The sequence below is a fragment of the Pygocentrus nattereri genome, chromosome 2 (genome assembly GCF_015220715.1).
Source record: "Pygocentrus nattereri isolate fPygNat1 chromosome 2, fPygNat1.pri, whole genome shotgun sequence".
In the NCBI taxonomy this organism is placed as follows: Eukaryota; Metazoa; Chordata; class Actinopteri; order Characiformes; family Serrasalmidae; genus Pygocentrus; species Pygocentrus nattereri.
This window is the reverse complement of record NC_051212.1, coordinates 48,566,142-48,592,762: the sequence shown is the minus strand read 5'-3', so window position 1 is coordinate 48,592,762 and position 26,621 is coordinate 48,566,142. Positions and strand designations below refer to the sequence as shown.

Genomic DNA, 26,621 nt, shown 5'->3' with positions numbered 1-26,621 from the left:
CAGTAATCCTGAGGGCCTCCTTAAACTGATGAAGCTAAACCCACCCGTCCATTACTGATGACAGCCCTCTGGCCTTTGCGCAGCTTCAGGACGTCCCGGCAATAAGCAGCGTGAGCCAAAAGGAAGTCCATTTTAGGCGACTCGTAAGCACTCTTAAACAAAGGTACATCCATGCCCTGTGGAAGAGCGCAAGAGAAGCACTTTGAAACATGACGATAAGGAATATTACTCATTCTGCGGCCCAACAATGTCATTCAACACCACGTTTCTTACTGAAATGTATCGTTTAGAAAACAACGCTCTAGGAAGTCTATTAGTGCTACTGGCATCTGTACAAAACATTTTAATGATACCCAGCACTAATTTAGACCCACCTTACCTCTCATATGTTAAAAGGAAACAAATATGCACCTCTAACATGTAAATGAGGTCATACATATTAATAAATTAAAAAAATAAATAAAAAATTAATTCTCAGAAACAGAGCTACAACATTTATGGGAAGCAATAAATAGTAATTATTTGTTTGGTAAAAATGCTGCTAACTTTTAATAAAGAAACAAAAGTTCCTTATCAGAAAGAATATCTACACAGAATTATTCAATCTCAAAATTCTTTAAAAATGTAATAGTAGGAATTATATTTTAGTGTGTACACTTTAATGAATTAATTAAATAATTCAATAATAATAATAATAAACATGTCAAGCCTTTTCCAATTCATTATACAGTAATAATTTTTACTATTATGAAGTCTAAAATTAAGGTTTTTATAATAATAAACCTCTACTACTACTACAACTACAACTACAACTACTACTTACTACCTATACTAATAATAATAATAATAATAATAATTTCAAGCCCTTTCCAATTCATTTACAGTAATAATTTTTAATACTATGAAGTTTAGCATTTAGTATTTTTAATACTAATAATAATACTAGTAGTAATATTTTAAGTAATACATACACTACTAATAATAAAACTTTAATATTTCACATTTTTTCTTACCATTTATAATTAAACTGAAATGCTTCTAATTACTGTGGCAAACCGTTTAGCTTTTATTTCATTACACGACTCGATCCCAAGCCCTTTTTCTGCTCGTGTTCTATTATAACAGAAGTTAGAAGACTGGTCATGACGTTCAGTCCAAACTGATTAAATCTTGTTCTTTGTGTGTGTATTTGTGACTTGTTGCTTGTGTGAACAAACACATGTTTGGAAACACTGTCAAATATAATTTATTCCACATCAGCCCCTTACTGGAAAAATTAACATCAGAGTGGATATTGTGTCATTTTTTTTTTTTGTGGGACTGTGTAATGAACCGCTACCATTCTATGTAAACCAAGTAAATGCGTGAACACACGTCACTTAAGCAGTAAAACACACTCCTTGTTTTTGAATGAGTAAATGTGTTACCACCACACAATTTACTCTGAATACTTGTTTCCTTTTAATATTTAATCAGGTGTGTTTCAATCAAAACTTTCAACTAGTACAGCTGTTTTCTTTACCCCAACAGCAAAGTCAGCGATGTTGGTCCCAGCGTAAAGTGCCTGGGCCGTCTCCTCCTTGGCCAGCTTCGTGATGAAGTTCTTGGCATTGTTGGCTGTTTGCGTCTGCATGGCTGCCCAGATGGCCCGGGCAATCAGGGTGGTTGCACTGGAGGGGCTCTCAGTCGGGTTATTGATCATCGCCAAGCGCACATTATTACTGGTTTTCTGAACAAGAGAGACAGATAGGAATAATTAACATGTTGAATTACAATACAATCCATTGACTTCTGATCATTTTCTAAGCATTTTATAAGTTTTCTAAGCACTTGCATATCCAACTCAACAACTGGTCTGCTTTACTAAGCCAATCCTGAACTCCCTCTTTAAGTATTAGACTTACCAAATACACTCTAAAGCTACCAACACAGTGCACAACAAAATGTTTTGACACAATCTGAAAATGCCAGTTGCCCTTTCTGTTGTGTGTACATTTCATGATGAACGGATGAAAACACACAGCCCAAAATCACTTGGAAAAAAGGCTGGTCCCATTGATTTACACTAAAAGTAAAGGAAGGTTTTTCCTTCTCCTGTAAAATTACATTTACATTTACAGCATTTGGCTGACGCTCTTATCCAGAGCGACTTACAATTTGATCAGTTTACACAAGTAGCCGAAGGTAGTGTTAGGAGTCTTGCCCAAGGACTCTTATTGGTATAGTGTAGGGTGCTTACCAAGGTGGGGGATTGAACCCTAGTCTACAGCGTAGAAGGCAGAGGTGTTACCCACTACACTAACCAACCACATTACCATTTTGGAGACACGACGTTTTGTCCCGACAACAGAGATATTCTTATGTGCATAACGGTAAGTGGTCCAGTTGGTTGACAGTTAACACTAGATTTGTCTTTCTGGTGAAACTGCTTCTTTAACGGCAGAATTCAGCGCTCAACATAAAGCACACTCAACTGACCAGTTTGCTGCTTTAGTTTTTGACTAAAGTGTACTACAAAAAAATAGCAGCAGCCTTTTTGTAGCTTTAATTTCGTCTGTACTTTAATGCACTCCGATAGCATTTTATACACTATCAGAGACCCCATCAGCCTATGTGAAATGACTTCACATGCTTTGCAACAAGCGCAAGATGTAGGCATGCAAGTATAAGCTTACATTACTTGTTAGTGGCATTTGCCTCATATCACCAGCACAAAAATAAAGAAGTAAATGTCCTAATCCTTTCTGATCATCTATATTTGGGAGTAAAAGAAAAAGCGTGTAAAATTCAATTTAGTGCCGAGAGACTTCTTTAATACGGTCTGATAAGACTGTCGCAGTAATAGTTACCATGTGTCTGATGGCATCGTACAGCAGTTGTCGGCCCGAGGGGTGGTCAAAGTCTCCTACAACCCAGAACGTCACAGGACGAATCACGCCATCATCTGTAAATCAGAGAGCCGAAGAGTGTATGAGTGCCATTACCCGGCTGAGACGACATGGAGGCCTTCTCCATGCAAGCCATCAGCCAAAATCAAGAGTCCCAATTGGTTATGTTGGGCACTGCAGGCCAAAAGCCTTTAGCAATGGCATCTCACATAGACAAATACCCAGGGTGGGTGGCATGGCCTAAAAATGGAATATCTTTTTCTACCATTCAGCACTGATAATTATTACATGTATTTCCTAATTACAGGATATAAAATAAATAAGCAGGGATTAGGGCTGGGCAATATGATATTTAATACTATTATAAAATATTACATCACAGTTTGCTTTTTTTAAAGCATCATGAATATCGTCAGTACTTAAAATCACAAACATTTTAAACAAGTTAGGTCTTGAACGTAGACTTATATGTTTCTTTGTCCGGCATAACATTTAGGGATGTGTACATGTGTACAAATCAAAAACTGGAACTTTTTGATTACAAACGAACTACATAACATGAACTAACGAACATTCCTGAAGTGAAATGTAAATCTTACTGTTTAGGGTTGCACTGAGTATTCCAGTATTCGTTAGAAAGACCAATAAGTATTAGAAGACTGTAAAATACTATTCGGGCTCTGTAAGTAGGCATAAATAAAAGAAAACGTCTGCCTTTTAAATCTACGCTTTTTACTGGGTTTTTACATTTAAAACTTTAACACTACACACACACACACAGGCACACAAAGAGAGAATAACGGCCTAAAAAAGCTGGATAGCTAACGCTCCTAAAGCACTGTCAAAACACTTGCACTAGCAGTCATGCTGTCATCAACTGTTCAAGTGTCGAGAACGACAGCAGGGCTTAGCCTGTCTTTTAGAACAGGCTGCTGGCTTTTGCTGCTATCAGTGAATGGCTAGACTTCTCCAATCCCATATAGCAAGTAAAAGTGTACCTTCAGAAAGTGCTGTAGTCGCAACTGCTCAAAGTTCAAGCCTTTATTGCTGATACCCAATTCTGATGAATATCGTTATCAGTTTAAAACCTGGCCCTAAAAGCACCTGCATCAACCAAGACAACAACTGAGGTGCGAGAGAAACAGAAAAGAGGTGGGGTGAATATTGAGATGCTGCCACTCATCCATCTAACACTGACATTTTGACTGATGACAAATGTGTTGCTGTGTTCAAATCCATCCATGAAGCCAACGAAGCCCTTCACACACACATACACACGCACAAAAGACAAAACTCATATAGCTGAGAGACTGTTCCGCCTGAGAAAAAGAAAAAAGAAAAAAATAATAAAATAAAACGGCAGCAGGAGGCAGAGACATGCTAATGTACATGATGCAAGACGTTAAGATGCAGCGCTTTCCCTCCAACGCAACATGCTGGGATGAGATTTAGGACAATTAGCATTATTGAGATCAAACAAATCTGGCGCACTCCAACCAAATTTCACAGTGCAAACAAAGACAATTACCAGAGGCGTCACCGGCCTGCATTCCTACATCAGCCACCAACGTGAACAGAAAAACAAGGAAAGAGAGAAAACGCAGGAAGACAGAGAGTCGAGGGAAAAGAAACATGCAGAAGTGCAAAAGAGTGAAAAAACTTTAGGATATGTATCTGCCTCCTGATCTGGAATCAGTGCACTATGAGCATCATTAGAATTATTTGGCCTTAAAAAGGAAAAAACCACTCGTCATTCCCTTTCCAGGCAAAACAGCCATTGAGTACAGGTTATGATGCAGTACATTTTCCACCTCCAAAGTACAGTCTTAGAACTTGGTTTTGCACCATTTCCCTCTCACCAAATGCATTCAACGATGTTGAGGCGTGGACTCTGGTGGTCAGTCCACTGTTCTGAGAAGAACACCGGCAGCTTCTCTGTTGTATTTCTTCTTTTCCTGAGGTTTTTCTTATGTTAACAGCTTTTTTTCAGGTCTACACATCTTTCCAGACCTACAGTGCTGAGTTCTCAGAGAGGAAGGAGGCTTGAGTTTCTCCTCTCTCTCAAAACTTTAAGCATTGTTTATCTGATGGCGACAGCTTTGGTGGTCTACCAGGACCTGCATGAATTTTTTTCTCCTTTCCTTTAACTTTCCCTTTCACCACACTTGTGTGAAATCCTGTATCTAATCCTCCTCAGAAGCAGCTCCTGAAAAACGAATAACTTGTACTTAATGACTGTTTTGCCTGGACATTGATTTAATGAAGGTGTGGACGTTTGCACAGTACTGTACACCAACAACACCTAACTTGTAACTCCACCTGGCTGCACTGTGACCACTCTGTACACAGTCTAGCCGTTAATCAAGGGTCAGCTTTGACTGGGTATTTTTGATTGACCCAACAACATTCATACCAGCACCACCATGTCAGTGTCACTGCAGAGCTCAAAAAGGTCCACCACTGAAATGATATCTGGCCAATAGCGAACCTGACCAGTGATGAATGGGCTAAAAGACGGCTGTGCATGAACAGAAAGGTGACGGTGTGTCCAGTACAGCCGACCTATAAAAGCAGGTGGAGCTCAAAAAGTGCCCAGTGAGTGGAAACACATCTCCTGAACAATCAGAAGCTTTTTCAGTAGCAGCGGTTTCAGACTTTAAGGCCCAATCCCATTTCTTCGTTTTACCCTAACCCCTTGGAACTGAGGTACAAGGGGTAGTAGTTGAAATCTTGCCCTACGAAATGGGACAACCCTCAAATAATGAAAAGGTCCATTTTTTTATTTAACAGCTACTAGCACTGCTCTGTGAGCGACGCTGCCAGTCTGCAGTGACAGCAGAGGGGGGTAAAGTTCAGCTCCTCACTGCTGGGCTTTAGGTAAATTTAGGGAATCTTATGCTTTCAAAGAGGGAGGACAATTATTCATTATCGCCCACCACTTATTCTTTGGTGATATGAAGCTGACGTCAGCCATTCACCAGCTTCTTGATCGGATTGTTCCGTTCCACTTTAAGTGGTTCAGCAGTCACATTCGGGACTATTTAAGGTGGAACGGGAAAGTTAGCTAGCCAGCTCCAGAGACTTTAGCATGCTATCAGCAATTTTTTATGCTTGTTATGAAGAAAAGGACCATAGTAAACTAACACAAAACAATGGTTTAGTAATTTTTTAAAGGAGACAATGGTCACATCTGTGGGATCCTTTGGCTGCTCGCACAGCCATCTTGCAGTTTTTTCTTCTTTTCTCATAGCCCTGTTGGGAGTGTGTCTTTGAAAAACCTCCGTTTGGAGGCCAATGTAGCCCTAGAACTTCACCCTACCCCTCTATCTCAACAAAAATTGGGACACCCTAACCCTAGACGTGAACGTGCAAAACAGAGGGCTAAGTGGTAGGGGCGAGGGGTGAAATGGGATTGGGCGTAAGACAGCAGGAAAATGAGGGATCCTTATATGTGCCAAATGTAATTAGGTGCCTTTCCCACTTTCACAGGCTAATGACAGCTATTGCCTTACCTTTCTTTGTCATGTAGTTCATGCTGTTAGCCACAGCTGTGTTCTTCTCTTTGGTGTCCAGGAAGAGAAAGCGGGAGTATTCATCAATGAAATGGTTATCTAGAGGGAGAAACATAACAGATTTAGTGAAATAGTGATTACATATTAAGTTAAAACAGCTTACAGAAGTAGAATTTTTTTTTTATGCTTTGAATGAAACTGAGGCAGTTTTGTATTCAGAACATTGACTCTTTGAGTTCATGCCTCCCAGAGCGTGCAAATATGCACTCGCAAACTTGATCAAAATTCATCTCCTTGAGGAAACAAAATGGGTTATGAATATCATTGCCAACGCCTCATTTTCTCCCACTCTTTGTACATAAATGGATTTTCAAGAACAAACAAGACATTTAGCATGGAATTATGAATGAGGCGGCACTCCCCAGAGCCAGCCAAGCACCACGCTATGGCTCAGACTAGCAGGGCAATGCTTCTCAGGAATAGAAAATAGATGGTTGGAAGTGAGATAAGTAGCCTAGTCTCAGTTGTTAAATTGTGAACTGAAAAGTGAACTGACTGGTGCTGGACAAGTCCAGGTAGGTCCTGGTTGTGGTCAGGATCCTGGAGTTGATCCGCGGCACCACGTTGGGCTGATTCATGATGAAGTCCAACACGTCGTGGTCGGTTGCCAGCTCTCCCTGAGAAGCACAAGTGGTTAGAACATCAGCCAATCAGCTACAGCCTTGAAAGTAAGTGGGAACCCTGGTTAAACACAGGAGTAACTGTACTCTCTGTAATAGCTGCAAAATCACCACTGAGCTAGAGCTATTCCCTGACTATGCTGTCTTTGAACAGCAGAAACCTTTACATCATAGCAGGGCTGGGCAAAATAATGTTAATGCTTTTATAGAATCAAATATTCTAAGACGTTTTTTTTCATTTTATTTCTTGATCCAGTATCATCAGTGGAGACTTGCAACTGCTACTTCAGTGCACTAAGTGGCATCTTTTACTCACTAAATGGGATAAGAAGGCTCAGTTCAGTGCTTTTATCTTACAAAAAAAGAAACTGAAAAATTCCCTTAGCGACTACCTCGGAGGACATATCAGCAGCCTACCAACACCTTAGCAGCCACCTGGGATACTGTAGCAGCTATCAACACCTTAGCAACTACCTGGGATGGCATATCAACAGTATAGCAATACCTTAGCAAGCACCTGGAAACTTAGAAACTTTTCCTCTGTAGTTGTTATTTATTCTTCCTTTGTTTCATTAAGTAATTTTAATGTTACAACAGAATATTATTCAAAACCCTATTCAGACTTGAAATTGTGCACTAAATCTCCCAGTAATAATGATCTATAATGATATGGAAAAACAGTAGAAGTAGAAGCTGTTCTCACCAAGTAAACTGCACGCTGGAAGAAGCTGGTGGTCTCCAGGATCTTGTGCATGACAGTGGTCTCTAGTTCATCGGGGTCGAGCTGCTCGCGCTGCAGAGGCATGCCGTTATACATCACCACAGGCAGCGGCCCCACTCCAGTCTGCTCATAGTACGCCTTCCCTTCCTGCACCAATACAGACAACACAGCAGCCTATCACACCTCACTAATAAACATAATAATAAACAAAAATAATAAGTTAGAAAAACAACCTCATTTAATCATTAAAGTGAAACATATTTTCAGCATTCTTTAAATTCAAGGTGATATTCGATATAATATCTGAAAATGAAAATGTTCAATAGTTGCAGCTCAGCTGGAACTAAACACTCCATGGCAGTTGATCACCAGGACCGACTCGGGCACCCTGGCTATAGCCAAAAGCCTGTCAGGCTCCTGATGTCATGCAGATATACATTTAGAAGGTTCACGTCTTATAGAGAAGTGGTGTCATTAAAGAGAGGAAAAAAAACATAAAAAGAAAAGAAAAAAAAAACCTGAGTACCTTGCGGTTGCTGTCATAGGCCGAGTCCGCTCCCAGGATACTGCTGACCTCCACGTAGGGATAACGCTTCTCCAAAACCCCCACTACATGCTCCACTTTCAGCTTTCCTCCACTGGGCACTCGGTTCAGCATCTGATCAGAACAAACACACTCGGCTTTTAAGCTGTCTGCTGTATTTAACATGCCATTTTCATGCCTTTTAGTGTTGCTGCCAAACTTCTGACCTGCAACATTTCTAATTGCGTAGTTTATTTCATGATTGTCAAAATTTTTTTCGTGCAGTCTTTCTGACTAAATGTATTTTATTTCTACTAAATTTTTTGAGAAATACTTGTGAAAGTGTCTTGAAACAACTATACAGCAAACATTTCTAATATTTGAGTGTTAAACAAATAATATTTACTAAAGCTGTCAGTTCTAAATGAAACTGAAACAGCTCAATGTTTGGTTAAAAGGCTGACACTGACGACCACTTCATAGCAAACTTGCTTGTATACAGTAACGGCAATCAACTTACAGATAGGATGGCGTCAAAGGCCATCTGGTTGTCCACCTCGTCGGCGATGTAGTTGAAAGCTCGCAGCATCGCCACTCCAGCGTCCTGCATGCCATCAACGTCATCTGCATCATTCACAACAAACACCAGCCCAATCCTGCAGGGGATAATAAAACAGACAGACATGTAGTTAATGGGTAGTACATCAACACATTCAACTGGTGGGATAAGCACAGTCAGCACATCTTAACCGCGTTCAACACAGCAAAGCAAGCCAATGAAATGCAGTGGACAATTAAAGGAGAACTCAACCAATACGCCAACGCATGTTCCCACAGTGCGTGAAAGATAGAGGGATAAAGAGCATGATCTCTGTTCCATAAGGCAAACAATCACAGTTACACACCATTTTCACTTAGCTGGGAGGCTAACAACCCTGACAAACACTAGTCAATAGTCACCCAAATCTTTTCCATGAATACATCCCTACGTCGTCTCTCAACTAAATCTATTTCAAGGTCAACAGTCATGGACGAAACTTCACAGTGTAGCTGAGAGCAGCAGGCAGCCACTTTAGACAACAGATGTGCGAATTTCTCCCCGTCTCTCTGTCATGCAGGCATACGGATGCCACGGATGAAATTCGTGCAATTCATCTTACTGTTTAAATATATATGTTTATGTTATGCTTAACACAGAGATCACAAGTGGAATCTAGCATCTATATTTTCATGTGATATACGTGAACAAGAAGGGAAGAAAACGGAAGTGAAAATCGGCACAACAACTACTGTTTAAAGTCCGTGTCCAGCCACTCAAAGTTCATTTGTATCTATTTTTTTATAGCTCAAAGTGTCCTATAGCAGCATTTCTCAACCCTGGTAGTGGAGTTTCACCGCCCTTAGTGTTTCCCCTGGTCCCAAAACATCTAATCCAACAAATCAGCTCATTAACAGCCCATTACTGAGTTAAAGTGGCTGCGTTAAGCAGGAACAGCAGTAAAACGTGTAGGGCAGTGGGGTTGAGAAACGCTGTCCTACACCATACCAAGTTCAGCCCAACCTTTAGAAAGACCTGGATGCATTTTTCACTGGATAAAAGATGATTTGGGGATGTATTTACAGAACAGATCTGAGTGGCTGTTGACATCCAGTATGTTAGCAACATGAGCCTTGTAGCTCCAGCGCTACACTAAGGCAGCAGAATTTAAACAACAAACATGTCTTGGCTGATTTACTGCATCTGCAGTGGGTGGAAAACTGACTCTTTCAAACTAGATGACAGTAAATATGTGGTGTGCTGGTTGTTGGCAAACTAAATGATAAAATATTATTAAAACTGCTTGCTTCTATGATGTATGTATGTAGTGTTGTTGAATTATATTAAAAGGCGTTGGTGGTATACTGGTTAGTATAGCGGCCTTCCAAGCACTTGACCCAGGTTTGATTCTCGAGCAATGTTGTCATCTCTTGGGGTCGTGGGCTGAAGGTTAGGAAACCAGTCTTGAGACTGGAAGGTCGCCAGTTCGATCCCCTGAGCTGATAGGACATGACTAAAGGGACCTTGTGCAAGGCACCTAACCCCCAACTGCTCCCCGGGCGCTGCGGATAGGGCCACCCACCGCTCCGTGTGGGTGTGTTCATTGCCCCCTAGTGTGTGTGTTCACTAGTGTGCATCTTTCACTGCACAGATTAAATGCGGAGGGGAATTTCTCTGTTGTAGGAGTAATAAAGGGTAACTTATTATTTCGGTAACACTTCATTTGGTCCTTTGTAGATGATTAATAAACTCTTGACAGATTATCAGGAACACCAACAACATATGAGTGAAGTAGCAGTAGTGAAACATCTGAATACACTGAAGTAAATACTTTGAGTATGTTCTGTTGATGCATTACTTATATTAAGTAGATGTACTGTTAACATGTTTTGCCAAACCGAACCCTAACCCTGACCCCTAATCCTAACCCTTATATGTTTTTACTATGTTACTGAGAGTCTGTTGAGTGCTTGTTTCATGTAAAAGGACCACTCAAAATAAAATGTGACCATTATTTCAAGCTAAAAGTGAGCGCATTAAATAAGAGCCTGTGGTCAGGTGCTGTTTATGAAGCCAGAAAGCCAGTGTATGTTGAGGACCAGTTCTCAAAGTGAAATGATGACTTACCTGAGAGGGATGTTGTTGCTGTAGAACATTTCTGCCACGCTCAGCAGCTCTGCTGTGTTCTCATGAGTGGGGTCCAAGACGAGTACCTACAAAACAAAGCCCAAAATGCTGGAATTTGAGTGACAACAATGACAACAACCACCACCAGCCTTGCTGTGCCCAATACTGAAACTAAGAGCTGACAATATTTTCTCAATTATGCAGTTACTCCTTTAGTCTCACTTCCAGGATGGTGTTTCCCAAGAGCATTCCTGAGCAACCACCATGTTAACTGTGGAGAGTGTTCAAAATGATCTCTTTGAAAAGTTTGAAAATGATTTTGAATGAAAAACAAGTGAATTATTACAGGTAAACCATGATCTGTAATGGGTGGAAAATTTGATAACACTATTAAATTGACATTAATGGAGCTAGAGATACTATCTATGTACTTTACGGAGAGAACATGCATCGGGTCAGTTTGACCAGGGACATTACTGTTTCTTACAGTTGCAGATATTTATATACAGTATGTCTTTCAATAAACAAAATTGATTAATAGTATTTTGATCTATTAACAAAACAGGTAACTTGGCCTGCAATTTGAGCCCAGTTCATAATGAGGCTATGCTAAAGCTTCATAGTTACGGTCTTCATTACAACAACAACAAATACTGAGCGGCAGCTGAAGGATGTAAGAACATGTTTTCTGATTGGTTATTGCTGCCCCACAACACTGCCCATTAGAGCTGAACTTAATATCACTCGCAGTGACACCACTGCTTGCCGCTGAGCCTCCTGGCTCTCAGGCAAAATGAATGACTTCTGGCAAGAGGGTGCAATATATCAGCAGCAGGTGTATTATTCATCAATAAACAGACAAAACTGTCATTATAAACTGCCAAGTATTGGAACTGCCAGCCCAAGGATGCTAACCACAACATCAGGCCTGTAATTCTAACATAGAATAACCATTTTTTGATGAATAACACTTCTCCTGCCTATATATTGTGCAGTCCTACTTACCACACTTCATCTGAAGTCTTAATCTGGATGTGAGAGTTAAGCGTGACAGGAAACTTTGTGAATTATTACCACAGCAGTGGGCGACAGAGGAAGACATTAGCAGAAAAAGTAAATCTAATCAGATGACGAAATCCCCTCTGGCTCAACTGCGTGAGTCAGAGAATGAGCTACTTCAGTCTTCTCTGCTACTCCTCTGACGACTCATCACTCACAGATATATTGGGACAGATTGCCAGTTGATCACTCTCGCGCAGGCAACTGTGTGTCTTAGCACTTCTACACACGTTCTTTTTCAGAGGCACTCGACATCATCCCGCCAAACAGCTCCACCGAGGCAGAGCGGAAGCAACGAAGCACCCATTTCTCACGTCAGTTAAGACCGGACGCGATCTTCGAATGGCTGCCACCACGATGCCAATTTGTGCAGATTTTGGAAATTCTGAAAACCGACGCAGTGCTCACCAGGTTGTGGAAGTTCTTGCGGATCTGTCTGATGACCCCTGGGAAGGTGGGCCGCAACAGTTCCTGCACGTTGGAGGGCCAGGAGACGTACCTGCCATCTGTCTCCAGATTATTTATCCACTGGGGAAAGAAAGAACATGATATGGTGTAAATACGTATGGATCTGTGTTTACATATACAGTTCTGTATAAAAGGCTGTGGTCCTTATGTACATCATATAATCCATTTATATGCACAGTAATAAACTGTGAGTTCTTTATTAGTCACAGTTTTTATAAAAAAAACAGCAGTGTTTCGACTTGTAAACACATTATATATATATAGAGAGAGAGAGAGAGAGAGAGAGCTCATTATAATATGTTATACTTGACTAATCCTAAATAAGTATTTACACTCTTTCATTGTCAATTTTATATATTAACAGTACTTTGTACAACACACAAACTATGTCTCTTCCTATGCAGCCCTGCTTTATGATTATTGTATCCAGTATTGAGTTCACCACTTTCCCTTTCCCAGGTGGTTGCTATTCTTGTTCTTGGTATCAGTCGCTTTCAGGTTTCAGTTTGTCTTTGGCTTTTCTTATTATTCATATTTTGTTAGGGGTGTTTGTTTTTGCATGAATTAAAAACCCATCAACTCACTCCTACAACTTTAAAGGTGCTCTGGTCTAGTGGTCACAAATGTAGGTGTCAAGACAGGATGGACAAGAGTGTTTACTGACATTGTTTATGGACTAACATTCTTCTTCATATGCACTTCATAGTGCATATGAATGTTTGTTAAGGTTATTATAGAGTAATATCTTCTATTCTAAAGTAAAACATTTGCAAATTTCTTACTTTTAGGTATTTATATAAACTGAATTGCTTTCACTTTAGATTACGAGCTGCAAAAGTGCTGCAGGTAGTTCATATATAACACACTTAATTTGTAAAACAAGAAAATACCCATGGTTTGTTAATATTTACTATAATTGTGGATTTGGCCTAACGTTATTAGCATTATTTTAACTGGAATTAACAAAAGTTTTAGATGTCCTTTGCAAATACTCAAATAATACATTCACTAACAGTGGATAACATCTAAAAATCTAATTTATTCACCAATTATTCATTATAAAGTAATTATATATATATATATATATATATATATATATATATATATATATATATATATATATATATATAAAAACAAACAAACATGTGTAGACTGTTACTTAATAATCTAATAATGATTAGATTCCTGGCTAGTACATGGCATTTATTCATTGGGAAGTTATATATAAGCTTATAGGTCAGTTATAAAGTAATGTGAATGCTGCCTAATGATGAATAACTAAATACTTTGTTAGCTCATGATTATTTATGAAGTAATAGCTAATGGATATTATAAACTGGAGAAAAACATCTTCATGTACAGAAACAAGAAAAATTATATTAGGCCACTTTATTAGAAACACCAACCTTACAAGTCCAACCTATGTGTGATTACAGAGTGTAGCCCATCAGCTGACGCACAATATATCAGCCACCCTCTACATACCAAAGAACGTTGGTTCTTCGGTAAACTGTGCTATGAACCACGAACACATGATTTAAGGGTTCTTTGCATCATGAAATGGGTCTTCAGATTGATGGAGAATGTGCTGTAGAAGGTTCTATATAAAACCCTTTTGAAAAGGGTTCCACATCGCACCAAAAAATGTTCTTCTATTGTTAATGGCTTGACATTGTAACAACACCAGAACCAATTTTGGTGATATATAGAACCATTTTCAAATCTACAGCACCAATCTGAAGAACCATTTCATGATGCAAAGAACCTTTCAATCATGCACAGGGTTCTTCGTGTTCATGGTTCTATACAGAACAGTTTTCTTTACTAAAGAATCCTTAAAGAGGCATCTTTTATTAGAGAGTACCCCATTCATGACTGGTCAATTTCTGACCACATGTTGCTAACCAGGTATTATTTGAGTGGTGGGCCATTCGTAGCGCAGCAGCGACACTGACATGGTAGCATGTGTTACACACATCACTGTCACCGCTAGGCGGAGAGCGGACCACCAGTTCTGGAGTCAGTGATGAACGGCTAGTGCAGTGGTTCTCAACCCGGGGTGGACTGTACAGATACTCACGTAGATGGAGGGGTTGCGGATGTCTACGGCGTAGTCCGAGTCGGCTGGTTGCACGTTGAGCTTGAGGATGTCGTGGATGAAGGGCGAGTCGATGAGCAGGCTGCGCAAGCCCTCCATGACACGTGCCTCGTTCCTCAGCACGTCAAACACACTACAACAGACCACACCGCTCAATTAGAGAGGAACACACTTTTACAGCATGCTCACAAATCTCACTATATGAAAGAGTTCAGGAAACGCCAGTGTTTACTATGGTATTAAAATATCAGTCATTTCTATTTCGTGGCATTTCTAAGTGTTTCTTAAAGGGTTTCATCTTCCTCCGGTAACAAATATTATACCCAAAAAAAATTATTTCTTTGTGTACGAGCCCAAAATGTGTCCTTATCTTCTGAGTTTAAAACTCTATTCAGATACAAAATTGAGGAAATATAGGAAAAAGCACTGTGATAAGACTTAATATCACAATGCACATACTGAATGTATATTACTATTTAAATTGGCATGCATGTATAAACGCTTCCCACCTAAAGATGTCCTGCACATCCAGGTCAATGTGGAGTCCGTTAATGAAGAGAGCAGAGTCTCCCGGCTGCAGGCCCAATGACCCCTTAAAATACTACAGCAAAGACAAACAGAAACACATTAACATTTACATTTACATTTATGGCATTTGGCTGACGCTCTTGTCCAGAGCGACTTACAATTTGATCATTTTTACACAGGTAGGCCAAGGTGGTGTTAGGAGTCTTGCCCAAGGACCCTTATTGGTATAGTGTAGGGTGCTTGCCCTGGTCGGGGATTGAACCCCAGTCTACAGCGTAGAAGGCAAAGGTGTTAACCACCACACTAGCCAACCACATCTATAACACCACACTAGTCCAAAAGCAAACAGAACACAGTAATGGCATGTAATGCAATGCAGGCTAGCAGTGGCTGAAATTCTTCCCTACGTGTGAGTTTTGTCATAATCATGTGCAGTACGCCTCAAAAAGGCACAGATAATGTGATTTACAAAAAGCAAATAAGAAGCTACAGTAACTTCAGCTTTGCAGCAAATATGATATGATTTTTCGTCGAGCCTGTGGTCGTTTGCTATTTTGCACGATAAAAATATTTCAGATTTACTTTGGTTGTTAAAAATGGTTCTTATTAAAACCTGCAGATAGAATAAACCACTGAACCTTAAAATATACATTTTCATAAAATATATATACACTGACTGGCCACTTTATTCACACCTCCTTGTTTTAACACTCTCTGTCTGCTTCATCAGCTCCACTTACTATATAAGTGCACTTTGTAGTTCTACAATTACAGCCTGTAGTCCATCTGATTCTCTGAATACTTCGTACCCTGTTCTTCAGTGGTCAGGACCTCAATGGACCCTCACAGATATTTGGGGTGGTGCATCATCCTCAGCACTGCAGTGACACTGACGTGGTAGTGGTGTGTTGCGCTGGTCAGAGCGGATCAGACACAGTGGTGCTGCTGGAGGTTTTAAACACTGTGTCCACTCACTGTCCACTCTATTAGACACCCGTACCTTGTCAGTCCACCTTGTAGATGTCAGAGACGACAGCTCATCTGCTGCACAGTTTGTGTTGCTCATCCTCCTGTCCTTCATCAGTGGTCACAGGACGCTGCTGGTTGGATATTTTAGGCTCAGTCCAGCAGCAACACTGAGGTGTTTAAAAACTCCAGCAGCACTGCTGTGTCTGATCCACTCAGACCAGCACAACACACCATCCACATCAGTATTGCTGCAGTGCTGAGAACGGTCCACCACCCAAATATTATCTGCTCTGTGGGGGTCCTGACCACTGAAGAAGAGGGCAACAACGTATGCAGAGAAGCAGATGGACTACAGTCTGTAACTGCAGAACTACAAAGTGCTCCTATATGGTAAGTGGAGCTGATAAAATGGACAGGTGAAGATACAAGAAGGTGTACTTAATGAGGTGGTCAGTCAGTGTATACTGGGAATACTAGTTGACATAGACGGTTACATTACTTATAGGCTACAATAGTCTGTATTACCATTTTAGTGTAAACACTAAAAAGCCCAATTTATTTCCCTAAATCCCCAAAGTTACATTCACTTCAGATGTAACGTGGAAGCAAAACCAAACGACATCCATAAAAGACGGCGTCTTTAGGGGGCTAAGGCTGTGCGCTCATACATATTCATGTTCACCCCTCCCGCTCATGCTCGCTGGCCTGTAAACACGTGTCCATCCTTTGAGAGAAGTCTGTTTGTCATGTCTCGGTGTGTGCAATTACACTGAGGGATGGAAAACAGATGCAGCAAAGGTTTCATTAAAGCAACCAAGAAACGACTCTGGATCAATAAGACTTTAACGAGGAGCACAATGACGGAGGCCTCAGACGAATCAGGAAAGGCGTAATTGCTTAATTTATTCTTCTCTCCCTTCTGGACCAAGGACAAACACGAAGTGCGTCCATGCATCTGAAAATAAAACCGGAATGAAGCGGCTGCTGGTGGAGAAGCGCAAAAAAGCGTAATCGCTCATTTCATTAGCGCGCACAACCGAAGCCGCTGTTTGAAGACGCAGGTCCCCTTTCAGTGCAGACGCTGTTTACAATTTGTAGGAAGATGAAAAGGGGGGAAAAACTTGTGTCTTAACGGTTTCTCTCTGTGTGAGTTATGGGGCGTAAACAAAGGTTTGACTGAGGCCCTTTTTCACGGCTATTATCGCAGCCTTGCAGCGCAGCAGCACCACTGGGACTCATAAGGGCTTAGTCATTGCTAATATGGCACTCAGTTAGAATCCAGCTCTGGAGAACAGACTGGCAGAATGGCTTAAAAGCACAGAAAACGATGGAGGAGAGGTGGGAAAAGAAAATCTACCTTCTGGTTCTCTTCAATCTCCTTACGGACCTCGGAGTTCACCACCGTTTTGGTTATGGACCTGAAAAGCAAAATTTAATAAAATAATGAATCACATTAATGTTGGTTCTTTTTCTCTCCATTTCCACATAAACTCTAGCTGAATTATGCAACTAATAAATGGAAGCTTTTCCCATTGACCACGTTTCTGGCAGCAAATGTAGAACATACAGCAAAAGTTAAGCTCTACAGCAGTAAATTGCAGGTAATGTTAATAAAGGACTGGATAAATCCCTGCTATGGTATCCCACATGGTTGTAAAGGTACTGTTGGGCCGTTGCTATCAAATCCCTGGTGATTGCTGATGCGTTGCTGGTCTGTTGCTATGGTATCCCAGTTGGTTGATAAGGAGCTTTTAGACTTTTGCTATGGGTTTCCAGGTGGTTGCAAGTGTTGCTAGGCCATTACTATATGATCCCTGGTAGGTGTTAAGGTAATGCTGGGCCATTGCTATGGTATCCCAGGTAGTTGCTAATGTGTTGCTGAGCCATTGCTATGGGCGTTAATTAAATCAACCTTTTTTTTTGTTTTTTTAATTAAACATCAGCGTTTTACAATTATGCTATCTTTAAAACCACAAGCAGCAGACATAAATCACGATGCGTGTCGTTTCGTTCTAAAACTTCTCAAACACTGGAATAAAGAAAATACAAGGTTCTAATTTATTTATGAAAAGTTCAACTATTCATTTACTGTTGATTTTAGAGCAGATAAATATGCACTTGAAACTTTGGAGCACTAAGCACAGTATTTTTAAAACATATTAAGCGCTACACATTTTATGAAGACTCTTTCCATGTTTTGGAGCCTGTAAACCCTAAGTTGGGTCCAGTGATACCATACTGCTCACTTTTGAAAAACATGAATGAACATAAGCTCCTGGTGAGTGTGTGAAGTGAGTACCTGGCCTTGGTGGGAAAGTTCTGGCTCAAATCCCTCATAACATTAAGGGTATCTACAGAGGGAGCTGCCAGGATACGGGCTGCTGTCTGGAAGCTCAGATCTAAAGAGAGAAACAGAGTTAGGGCACAATCGTTTTATATCAAAATCACAATCTGAAAGAGTGAAACTGTGCATGAGTTCAACAAGCAGACTATAGATTATTCTGAGCAAAAAAAATAGCAAATAGCACATTTTTAAAATGCAAAATTTTAATTTAACTACAGCCTAGATTTCCAACAGCTTTGTCTTATGCTTTAATTGAGGAAAATTAACCAAATGACCCGGAGCAAATGACCCAACCTAGCAGAGGAGGGATCATTAAGCTGCATGTAACAAGCAAGTCTCGAGTCTTGCCATTCAAGTCCTAAGTCAAGACAGTAGACTCCTGATTCAATCCCGAGTCAGAAGAGACAAGTCTCAAGTTGAGTGCCAAGTCAATATAGGCCACTCTTTGGTCAAGTCCCAAGTCCTAATCTTCTGGTTAGTCAATATGCATTTCTCTGCTAATTTAAGGTCACCAAAAATGATGATAACCATAATATAGTTGGATTCTTATGCAAACACCTATCACACCTTAAACAGTGCAGCAGAATGTAACTGCTGCACCATTTAAGGTGGAATGGCAAATCTGAACATCCACCTGGTGAATAAAAAGTCATCTTCAGCGTTGTGGTCAATGTTACGCTTGTTTTAAACTACAGATGCTGTTAAAATCAGTCAAACAGTGAGAGCTTAGTTTCTTTTATTTTATCAGAGAGAGGAAAATGGTCAGTTCACCTGGCGAGTTTCCGAGCAAGTTTCTGGTAGGCATGAATGGAGTTTAAATGCTGAGCTGGGCTTATTAAGGCTACTGAAGCTTCACTTGTTTCTAGCTTATGAAGGCAAACTCAAACTCTATCTTGGCACTTGTTTTCCAAAATAAACCAAACAGACACAGTAAAAGACATTTGATGACACTGCCATACATCAAATTTACGTCAGGAAATGAATCCATTTACATGAAAAGTAACCGTGCAGAGTCTTGGAGTCTTCAGGCTCAAGTCCAAGTCAAAATCAGAGTCACTGGTGTTTAAATCAAATTTGAGTCCTTAGTCATTTTTGATTTCCCAAGTCCCAAGTCATCAAATGCATGACGCAAATCTCTACAGCCAAGGATCAAGGAACCTGGGGAAAATATCTAATTGCGACTTTTCTGCCAACTTCTGGCAATACTGCGATAAACTTTTCTATAAGTAAATATATAATAATTCTATAATTTAATTTTGTTGCTTGTCAGTTCATAAACTCTGAGTTATTAGCCTTAATTTCTCCACCACGTTGAAAAAAGCAGAATATAATTCAATTGCAGCTCCTGCGATTTTAAAACTGCACTCTTTCTAATAGCAATTTCCATATAAAATCAATTAATTGTTCAGTCCTGATACAACCACACAAAACTGGCAGCCCGGTGCTAAAGCTACAAGTAAGTGCCTGAAAAATTAGCATGTTCTGGTCTTCCTTGTGGGGAAAAAAAGGACTTGATTTTCTATAAATTAATCACAATTTAAATTACAGTACAAAGTACAATTCTCCCCAAATTGTTCAGGTCTACAAAGAGTCAGCCAGCGCCATCCGAACTGCACACAGCATTTCTGATTAGGAATTTGGCTTTGATACATATTACATCCACTCACCAGCCACTTTATTAGAAACCCCAACCTTGTAGCTCCACTTTGCTGGTGTACAGAGTGATACTTTTTTTAATCTCACAAACGGGGAAATTCCACCTCCGCATTTAACCCATCCGTGAAGTGAAACATCACATACACACTAGTGAGCACACACACACTAGGGGGCAGTGTGGGTAGCCCTATCCATGGCGCCCGGGGGGCAATTGGGGGTCTTGCTCAAGGACACCTCATTCATGAACTGTCGGCCCTGGGGATCGAACCGGCAACCTTCTGGTCACAGGGCCAGTTCCCTAACCTCCAGCCCACGACTGCCCCAACTCATCATCCATTCACTTGCCCTTAGTCGGAACTACACATACCAAGCAAAGGTACAAGCTACAAGTTGTCCAATCCTAAGTCTAAGCAAAGAAATTTCACGGAGAATTCTCCCTGACAGTAAAATTCATTTAAGACTAAGCATCATTTTTCCAGCTGTGGTATTTAACAACGACTTTGCTGCATCAAAGAGAGAAACAGTGGAATATTATGGCTTGTATGCACATTTCCAGCAGTCAGAAGGTGTGGATGAAATCTCTAATGATTTCCTCCAAACAGAGCTCTAATGAGCTTCAGGTGATGTGATCTGTACACTGTAGGCCAACAGAGACAGAGCTAATAAAAGGCAGGGGAATAGAGAAGAGATCTAGGCACAGTTAACATGGACAGAGGAATCGCCTCATGTGTCCCTTGGTACAGCATTAATGTTACAGCATGGTTTGAATATCTTAAAGGTATCCTAGTAAAGAAAGGAACTGGCCACTAAGCCGCATAGCGTGTAAGACTTCAGCCAACACACAAACATTTCCAACTTGCCAGAATTCAGAGTTTTTCTTTTATTTATTCATTTAAACCATTTCGCAAATGATTTTAGTTTGTTTTTTGACAAACAACATCGTAAAAGAAGAATTCAGTTCTGCAAGCGGTGCAAACCACAGCACATGAACTCCAACCACTATTTTTTTGACTAAAAAGATTTTTTTTAAGATTTATTTTTGTTTGAAGTACACTGCCATGTGAGGTCATGGTCATCCCACAGGTACTGGGGTGGAGCTCCATGCCTCCAGAGAATGCAGTTCCACTGCTTCACAGCCTAATGCTGGGGGCTTTATTCCCCTCTATTCTATGTTTAACATTAGACACGTTGGCCTTAGTATCTATGTGCACTGTGTATGTGCAACTGAACCGACTGTGTAATTAATATATGCTTTAAGTACACTCTTTAAAAAGATGGTCCTTCAAGGGTGCTTTAGTAAGGAAAAGGGTTCTACGTAGAAGCATGAATGCTCAAAGATCCCTTTGCATGTTTAAAGGGTTCTTTAAAGACTGACGGAGAACATCCAGTTGATGGTTCTATACAGAAGCTTTCTGGAAAAGGTTCTGTATACCAGCCAAATGGGTTCTGCTACTGTAACAATGTCAAGCTCATAACTATAGAATAACCGTTTTTGGTGCTATAAAGAACTCTTTTACAAAAAGGTTCTATATACAACCATCTACAGCACATTGTCCATCAAGCTGAAGAACCATTTCATGATGCAAAGAATCCTTTAATCGTGCAAAGGGTTCTTTGAGTGTTCATAATTCTATATATAGTACCATTTTCCTTACTAAAGCACCTTTGGACATATATGTATATCGCTGTTGTCAGACGAAAACCTAGTATCTCCAAAATGCTAACTTTACTGGAGAAGAAAAAACCTACCTTACTTTTAATGCACGTCAATGGAACCAGATATCCCCCCCTTTCCAAGTCTTTGTGGGTCATTTGTTTTAGTTCATTCATCATGAAATGTACATACAACGTAAAGGGCAACAGGTATTTTCAAATATGCGTCCATGCATACTCACCTTGCATCTGCCAGACTTTGAGCGGGGCCATCTCATTGGTGCTTTCGACTAGGTGCTTGCGCAGCTCCTTCAGCTGTTCCTTCAGCTCAGGGTAGATGGTTCTGGGATAGAAAGCAAGCAGACAGTTTAGCTAATTCGCTTACATCCAATAATCCATCTGCAACACCATCACTTTTGAACTGAACAAAGGTTTTACTCACTTGAGCTTCCCAAATAGGAAACCTTGGACTTCATCCACTGGATCGTTCTCACCGATCACGGTAGCGTTGACATCAGCACCTACAGGTTATAGGGAGACCCTGAACTGACACTGTCTTAGAGAGCCAAAAATCATACGGAGTTCATATGGTCGTGTTATCGAACCTTGAACTTGTGTGTCATCTTTGGCTTTGTACTCCTGATTTTTGATGGCCAGCTCGACCCCGTAGCCAGACAGGAACACTTTGTTGTTACTAGGACTCTGATAGAAACAGAGGAGATGTAAGGCTTCTAGCATAAAGACACAGCCAAAGTCAAAATCTCTCAGCCATCACTGAAAAACAGTTATATCCACTCTCAGAAAGGCTAAATACTAGTCAAGCAAAGCAGTTGTAGGTCCCATTAAGCTGCTCTAAGAGTAGTACTAGTGTGATGGTTCATAATATAGGCTGTATAGTCACCCAAGGGCATCTACAAATTTACAACATTTGCAGATAATGATTTCATTCAAACTGGTACATTACACTGGTATGACTTCATGTGATTCAGAGAAATCATGGTTACGTCTTTAGGATTAAAGTGCATGTTCTATTCTTACTGGAAGGTAATGGCGCAGGACATAGTTAATCAGCCCTTTGTTTGCTCTGGAGAGCATATGTTGATGGAAGTTAGCAAACTCTTTGGTGCCCATCTCAGCATACAGAATAACAACAGGGGCTGCTGTATTGGCTGAAGGAAACCTGTGATCGCCTTTGAACAGGAACGGTTTTGGCCTGTAAGAAAAGGGAAGAAAGGATAAGTAACAATTGGATGATTATAAAAAAGATTTTCTGTAGTGCTGCACACTGAGTAGTACTGAAAAACATAAAGAGCTGGTGTGGTCAGCAGCAATGGGGGGGATCTGCATACAGCTGTGGTTAAGAAATGAGCTGATACAGCGGTTATCAAGCTATCTAACTCGCACACCATCAATCAATTAAATCAACTTTCATTTAAACTCGGAGTATACTGAGTGTGACTTACAAAGTAGTCTTGCTAAACAGAAAGTAGGGAGTGATAAAAATTTGATTGTAAAAACATGTTTAAACAAACAAACAAATAAATAAACAAGTAATAAAAGGTCAAATTAAAGTGGGAAAAAAACAATTCAATCAATAAGATTGCAAAAATAAAATAGATGACAAAAATTGTGATAAAACAATAAAAATGCTGATAATAAAACTTAAAATATCATTTTAATGATAAATCACACTCAAAATCCAGTACATTTCTAGCATACCTAATTATATACATACAGTATATATTAATATAAATATTTTAAAATATAAATATTTTTTCTCCACTTGCAAAAACTGAAAAACTGGCTACAAATACCAAAGCAGAAACACACGGCTTTCTCTGCATCACTTACACTACATTACACTACTTTCATAGTAAGGTATTGGCTTCTGTTCACACATGAGCCCTTAAATAAATTTGGTTCTTAAGCCTTCCCCTTTAAACGCTGTTAAATTCCCATGTAAAACGGCATGTGTGCAGTGGACTGTAGTAAAGAACCGCAATGTAATATTTATGCAGGCGAACAGGCTTTTACATTACCGCTCTGAAGCTGTGTCGATCATGGTCTTCAGTCTATTTGGGTCACACGATTTTTCCCCATGAACACTGAAGAAAGCCTGGCAGCCTGGCGGAGGAGGCTCATTGGATGCAATCTATGTAGCAGAAGAAACAACAAAGTTAAATGCAGCGTAATTATATAGACAAGGACAAGGTTTCCTCCAATTGTGATTGGCTACTCAATGGCGTAAAGACCCAGCTCTCTTTGGCACATCATGACAACTACTGGTATGTTACAACTCATAAGTTCCAAGTTAGCAAGGATTAAAGGCCTGAACACAGTAAACGTCAGCACACAGTCTGTCTCTAAGAGTATTACAGCCAAAGAGTAGAACACTGCTATTATCCAATACAAAAAATAGTAAATAGTACTGTCAGCATCAAATTAGGTTGAACACGCCAAATGGCCTCTATTAGCTCTTACTGCTAGATACATTACTGTCCTGGGCGCTGACCTGCTGGAAAGAGTGGACGGTGGATGAGTAGGAGCGCAGCGATAGGGCGAATTTGAGCATCTTCAGCTGCAGAGGACTCAGGAGCTGGCCTGCTCTCTTCAGGATCAGCTCATAGTAGGACAAGTCAGTGCCTGAAGGAAACAAAACATCATGCAAGCTTTTTTTCTGCTGGTTTTGCACTCTCAATCTTCATGAAAGATGTATACAGATGTATGATCTACTAGCGTGGCTGGAGCCCTGAAAGCAGGAACATGACGCGGTGCTGGCAGGGAATTACCATCATGCTCGTTTGTAATGTCCTGGTTAGCCTCCACAAAGTCCCAGAACTTATCTTGGCTCTCCTCAGCGAGGAATTCACTGGCAAACAAAGAATTAATCATCAGTACTTATGCATGACAGCAAAAATGACTTCCTTTGACAATCTTAGCTTTAAAAGATCAATATTTTGGACTAATGTTGCTCCAGTGTCCTTCAGCACATTTATAATGGTACAACTTTTGCCTGTGACAGAAGAAAAGTTCCCTGGTTCTCTTGCTTTAATTAGTCAAATATTCCACATCAACCTCCTTGTTTCTACACTCATTGTCCATTTGATCAGCTCCACTTACTATATAGGTGCACTTTGTAGTTTTACAGTTACAGACTGTAGTCCATCTGTTTCTCTGATACTCTGTTACCCTGTTCTTCAGCTGTCAGGACCACCACAGAGCAGGTACTATTTGGGTGGTGGATCATTCTGAAAGCAGCAGTAACCCTGACGTGGTGGTGGTGGTGTGTTTTGTACTGGTCTGAGTGGATCAGACACAGCAGTTTGTAAACACTGTCCACTCTATTAGACACTCCTACCTTGTCAGTCCACCTTGTAGGTGTAAAGTCAGAGATGACAGCTCATCTGCTGCTGCACAGTTTGTGTTGGTCATCCTCTAGACCTTCATCAGTGGTTTAAACACCTCAGTGTTACTGCTGGACTGAGTATAGTCCACCAACCAAAAATATCCAGCCAACAGCGTCCTGTGGGCAGCGTTCGATGACCACTGATGAAGGTCTAGAGGATGACCAACACAAACTGTGCAGCAGCAGATGAGCTGTCGTCTCTGACTTTACATCTACAAGGTGGACTGACAAGGTAGGAGTGTCTAATAGAGTGGACCGTGTGGGAATCAGGCAGATATAAGTCCAAAATGTTGGAGGGGGAAAGTAACGAATCTGATCTATTCCAATCATTACGTTATTGTAGATGACTACCTTAAGCGAAGTACTTCCATTAAAAATAGCTCATTTTAAAGCTTAGTAGTTTTTCAAGAAGAGGTGGATCAATATTGGTATCGTGAAAGATAAACCAGTATCACGCCTCCTCTACTAATGCCTACCTTGCTTCCAGCAGCAGAGGTGTGGAGGGCCATTTGGTGGTCAGCGTTGTGGTCACAGCTTTCGAGCTCCCATCAGCAGAGGCCACAAAGTGCAGGACCACCAGAGATGCGCACAGCATCCACATCTTAACGCCTGCAGCAGAGAAAACACGTCTAGCACAACACACGTGGAATCAAATGGGTGATGAAGAAGCAGCTCCAAAATAGTGACGATGTTCACAGCTGGTTTCTAAAAGGAATCGGTTTAAATGACTTCAACAGCAAACACTGCTCGGGTTTCTGCACACAAGCTTTGGCCTGGACACGACTGTGAATGCACAGTATAGCCGATCTGATCTGATCCTGTATATGAGATTAATCATTTAACGGCTCTGCTCGTCAAACATCAACAGCTCCTCGACATCGCCGCCACTTTCGCTTTCGCCGGCACCACTTCGGCTGTGAGCTCCAGCCAATCAGAAGCCTCAGCGTGGCCGTCCGCGCAGCCGGGATCCAATGAGCTGCGAGCTCGAGCGACTCATCCGGCTCAGCCGGAGTTAGCTTAGCAGCTTCGGTTCATTCAAATAGACTCTGTCAGAAGTCGGAGATTTCGACCTTAACGCCGAGTTTAATGTGTCCAGAAAAAGTGAAAAAGACACATAAACGACACCTTTAACATCTTCATGGCGGTGCTTTTCTAAAGGCAGATGAACAGTGCAGTCCGGCTACGGCCCGGCTAACGTGCGCTAGCTAAAACACACTGAATTACTGTTTACTGTTTACCGGGGAGTAAACAGCCACTCCTCATCACTACTCTGACTGCTAAATTCACTCTTCCAGACACTCCTCTGCTTTCTTCAGAGACAGACAGGCAGAAGGAAGGAGGAGGCTGCAGACAGTAAGTTCTGGACGAGGCTGAAATCGGCTTCCTACTCGCATTTTCCCGTTCCACCTTAAATAGTGCAGAAGGTACGATCTGTCGGCTCAGTACGAAGC

General features: G+C 40.7%; 1 protein-coding gene across 3 annotated transcripts in view; it reads right to left on the bottom strand.

The window, feature by feature from the left end:
• uggt1 (UDP-glucose glycoprotein glucosyltransferase 1) overlaps positions 1–26,621 on the bottom strand; it is a 45,116-nt gene that overhangs the window by 18,187 nt on the left and 308 nt on the right. For 2 of the 3 annotated variants that reach the window (XM_017700283.2, XM_037533876.1), the window contains exons 2-23: positions 25,647–25,779; positions 24,554–24,633; positions 24,277–24,407; positions 23,804–23,916; positions 22,803–22,977; positions 22,370–22,466; positions 22,207–22,285; positions 22,007–22,107; positions 18,411–18,510; positions 17,469–17,529; positions 15,124–15,215; positions 14,597–14,747; positions 12,457–12,576; positions 10,990–11,075; positions 8,845–8,980; positions 8,328–8,459; positions 7,784–7,948; positions 6,957–7,077; positions 6,401–6,499; positions 2,850–2,944; positions 1,523–1,729; positions 45–176 (exon numbers count right to left, since the gene is read on the bottom strand). In XM_017700283.2, coding sequence (XP_017555772.1) covers positions 45–176; positions 1,523–1,729; positions 2,850–2,944; positions 6,401–6,499; positions 6,957–7,077; positions 7,784–7,948; positions 8,328–8,459; positions 8,845–8,980; positions 10,990–11,075; positions 12,457–12,576; positions 14,597–14,747; positions 15,124–15,215; positions 17,469–17,529; positions 18,411–18,510; positions 22,007–22,107; positions 22,207–22,285; positions 22,370–22,466; positions 22,803–22,977; positions 23,804–23,916; positions 24,277–24,407; positions 24,554–24,633; positions 25,647–25,779 — 2,606 coding nt within the window. Of the gene's footprint in view, positions 1–44; positions 177–1,522; positions 1,730–2,849; positions 2,945–6,400; positions 6,500–6,956; positions 7,078–7,783; positions 7,949–8,327; positions 8,460–8,844; positions 8,981–10,989; positions 11,076–12,456; positions 12,577–14,596; positions 14,748–15,123; positions 15,216–17,468; positions 17,530–18,410; positions 18,511–22,006; positions 22,108–22,206; positions 22,286–22,369; positions 22,467–22,802; positions 22,978–23,803; positions 23,917–24,276; positions 24,408–24,553; positions 24,634–25,646; positions 25,780–26,408; positions 26,557–26,621 lie in introns of those variants that run through there. The other variant, XM_037533874.1, reaches the window with a different exon arrangement.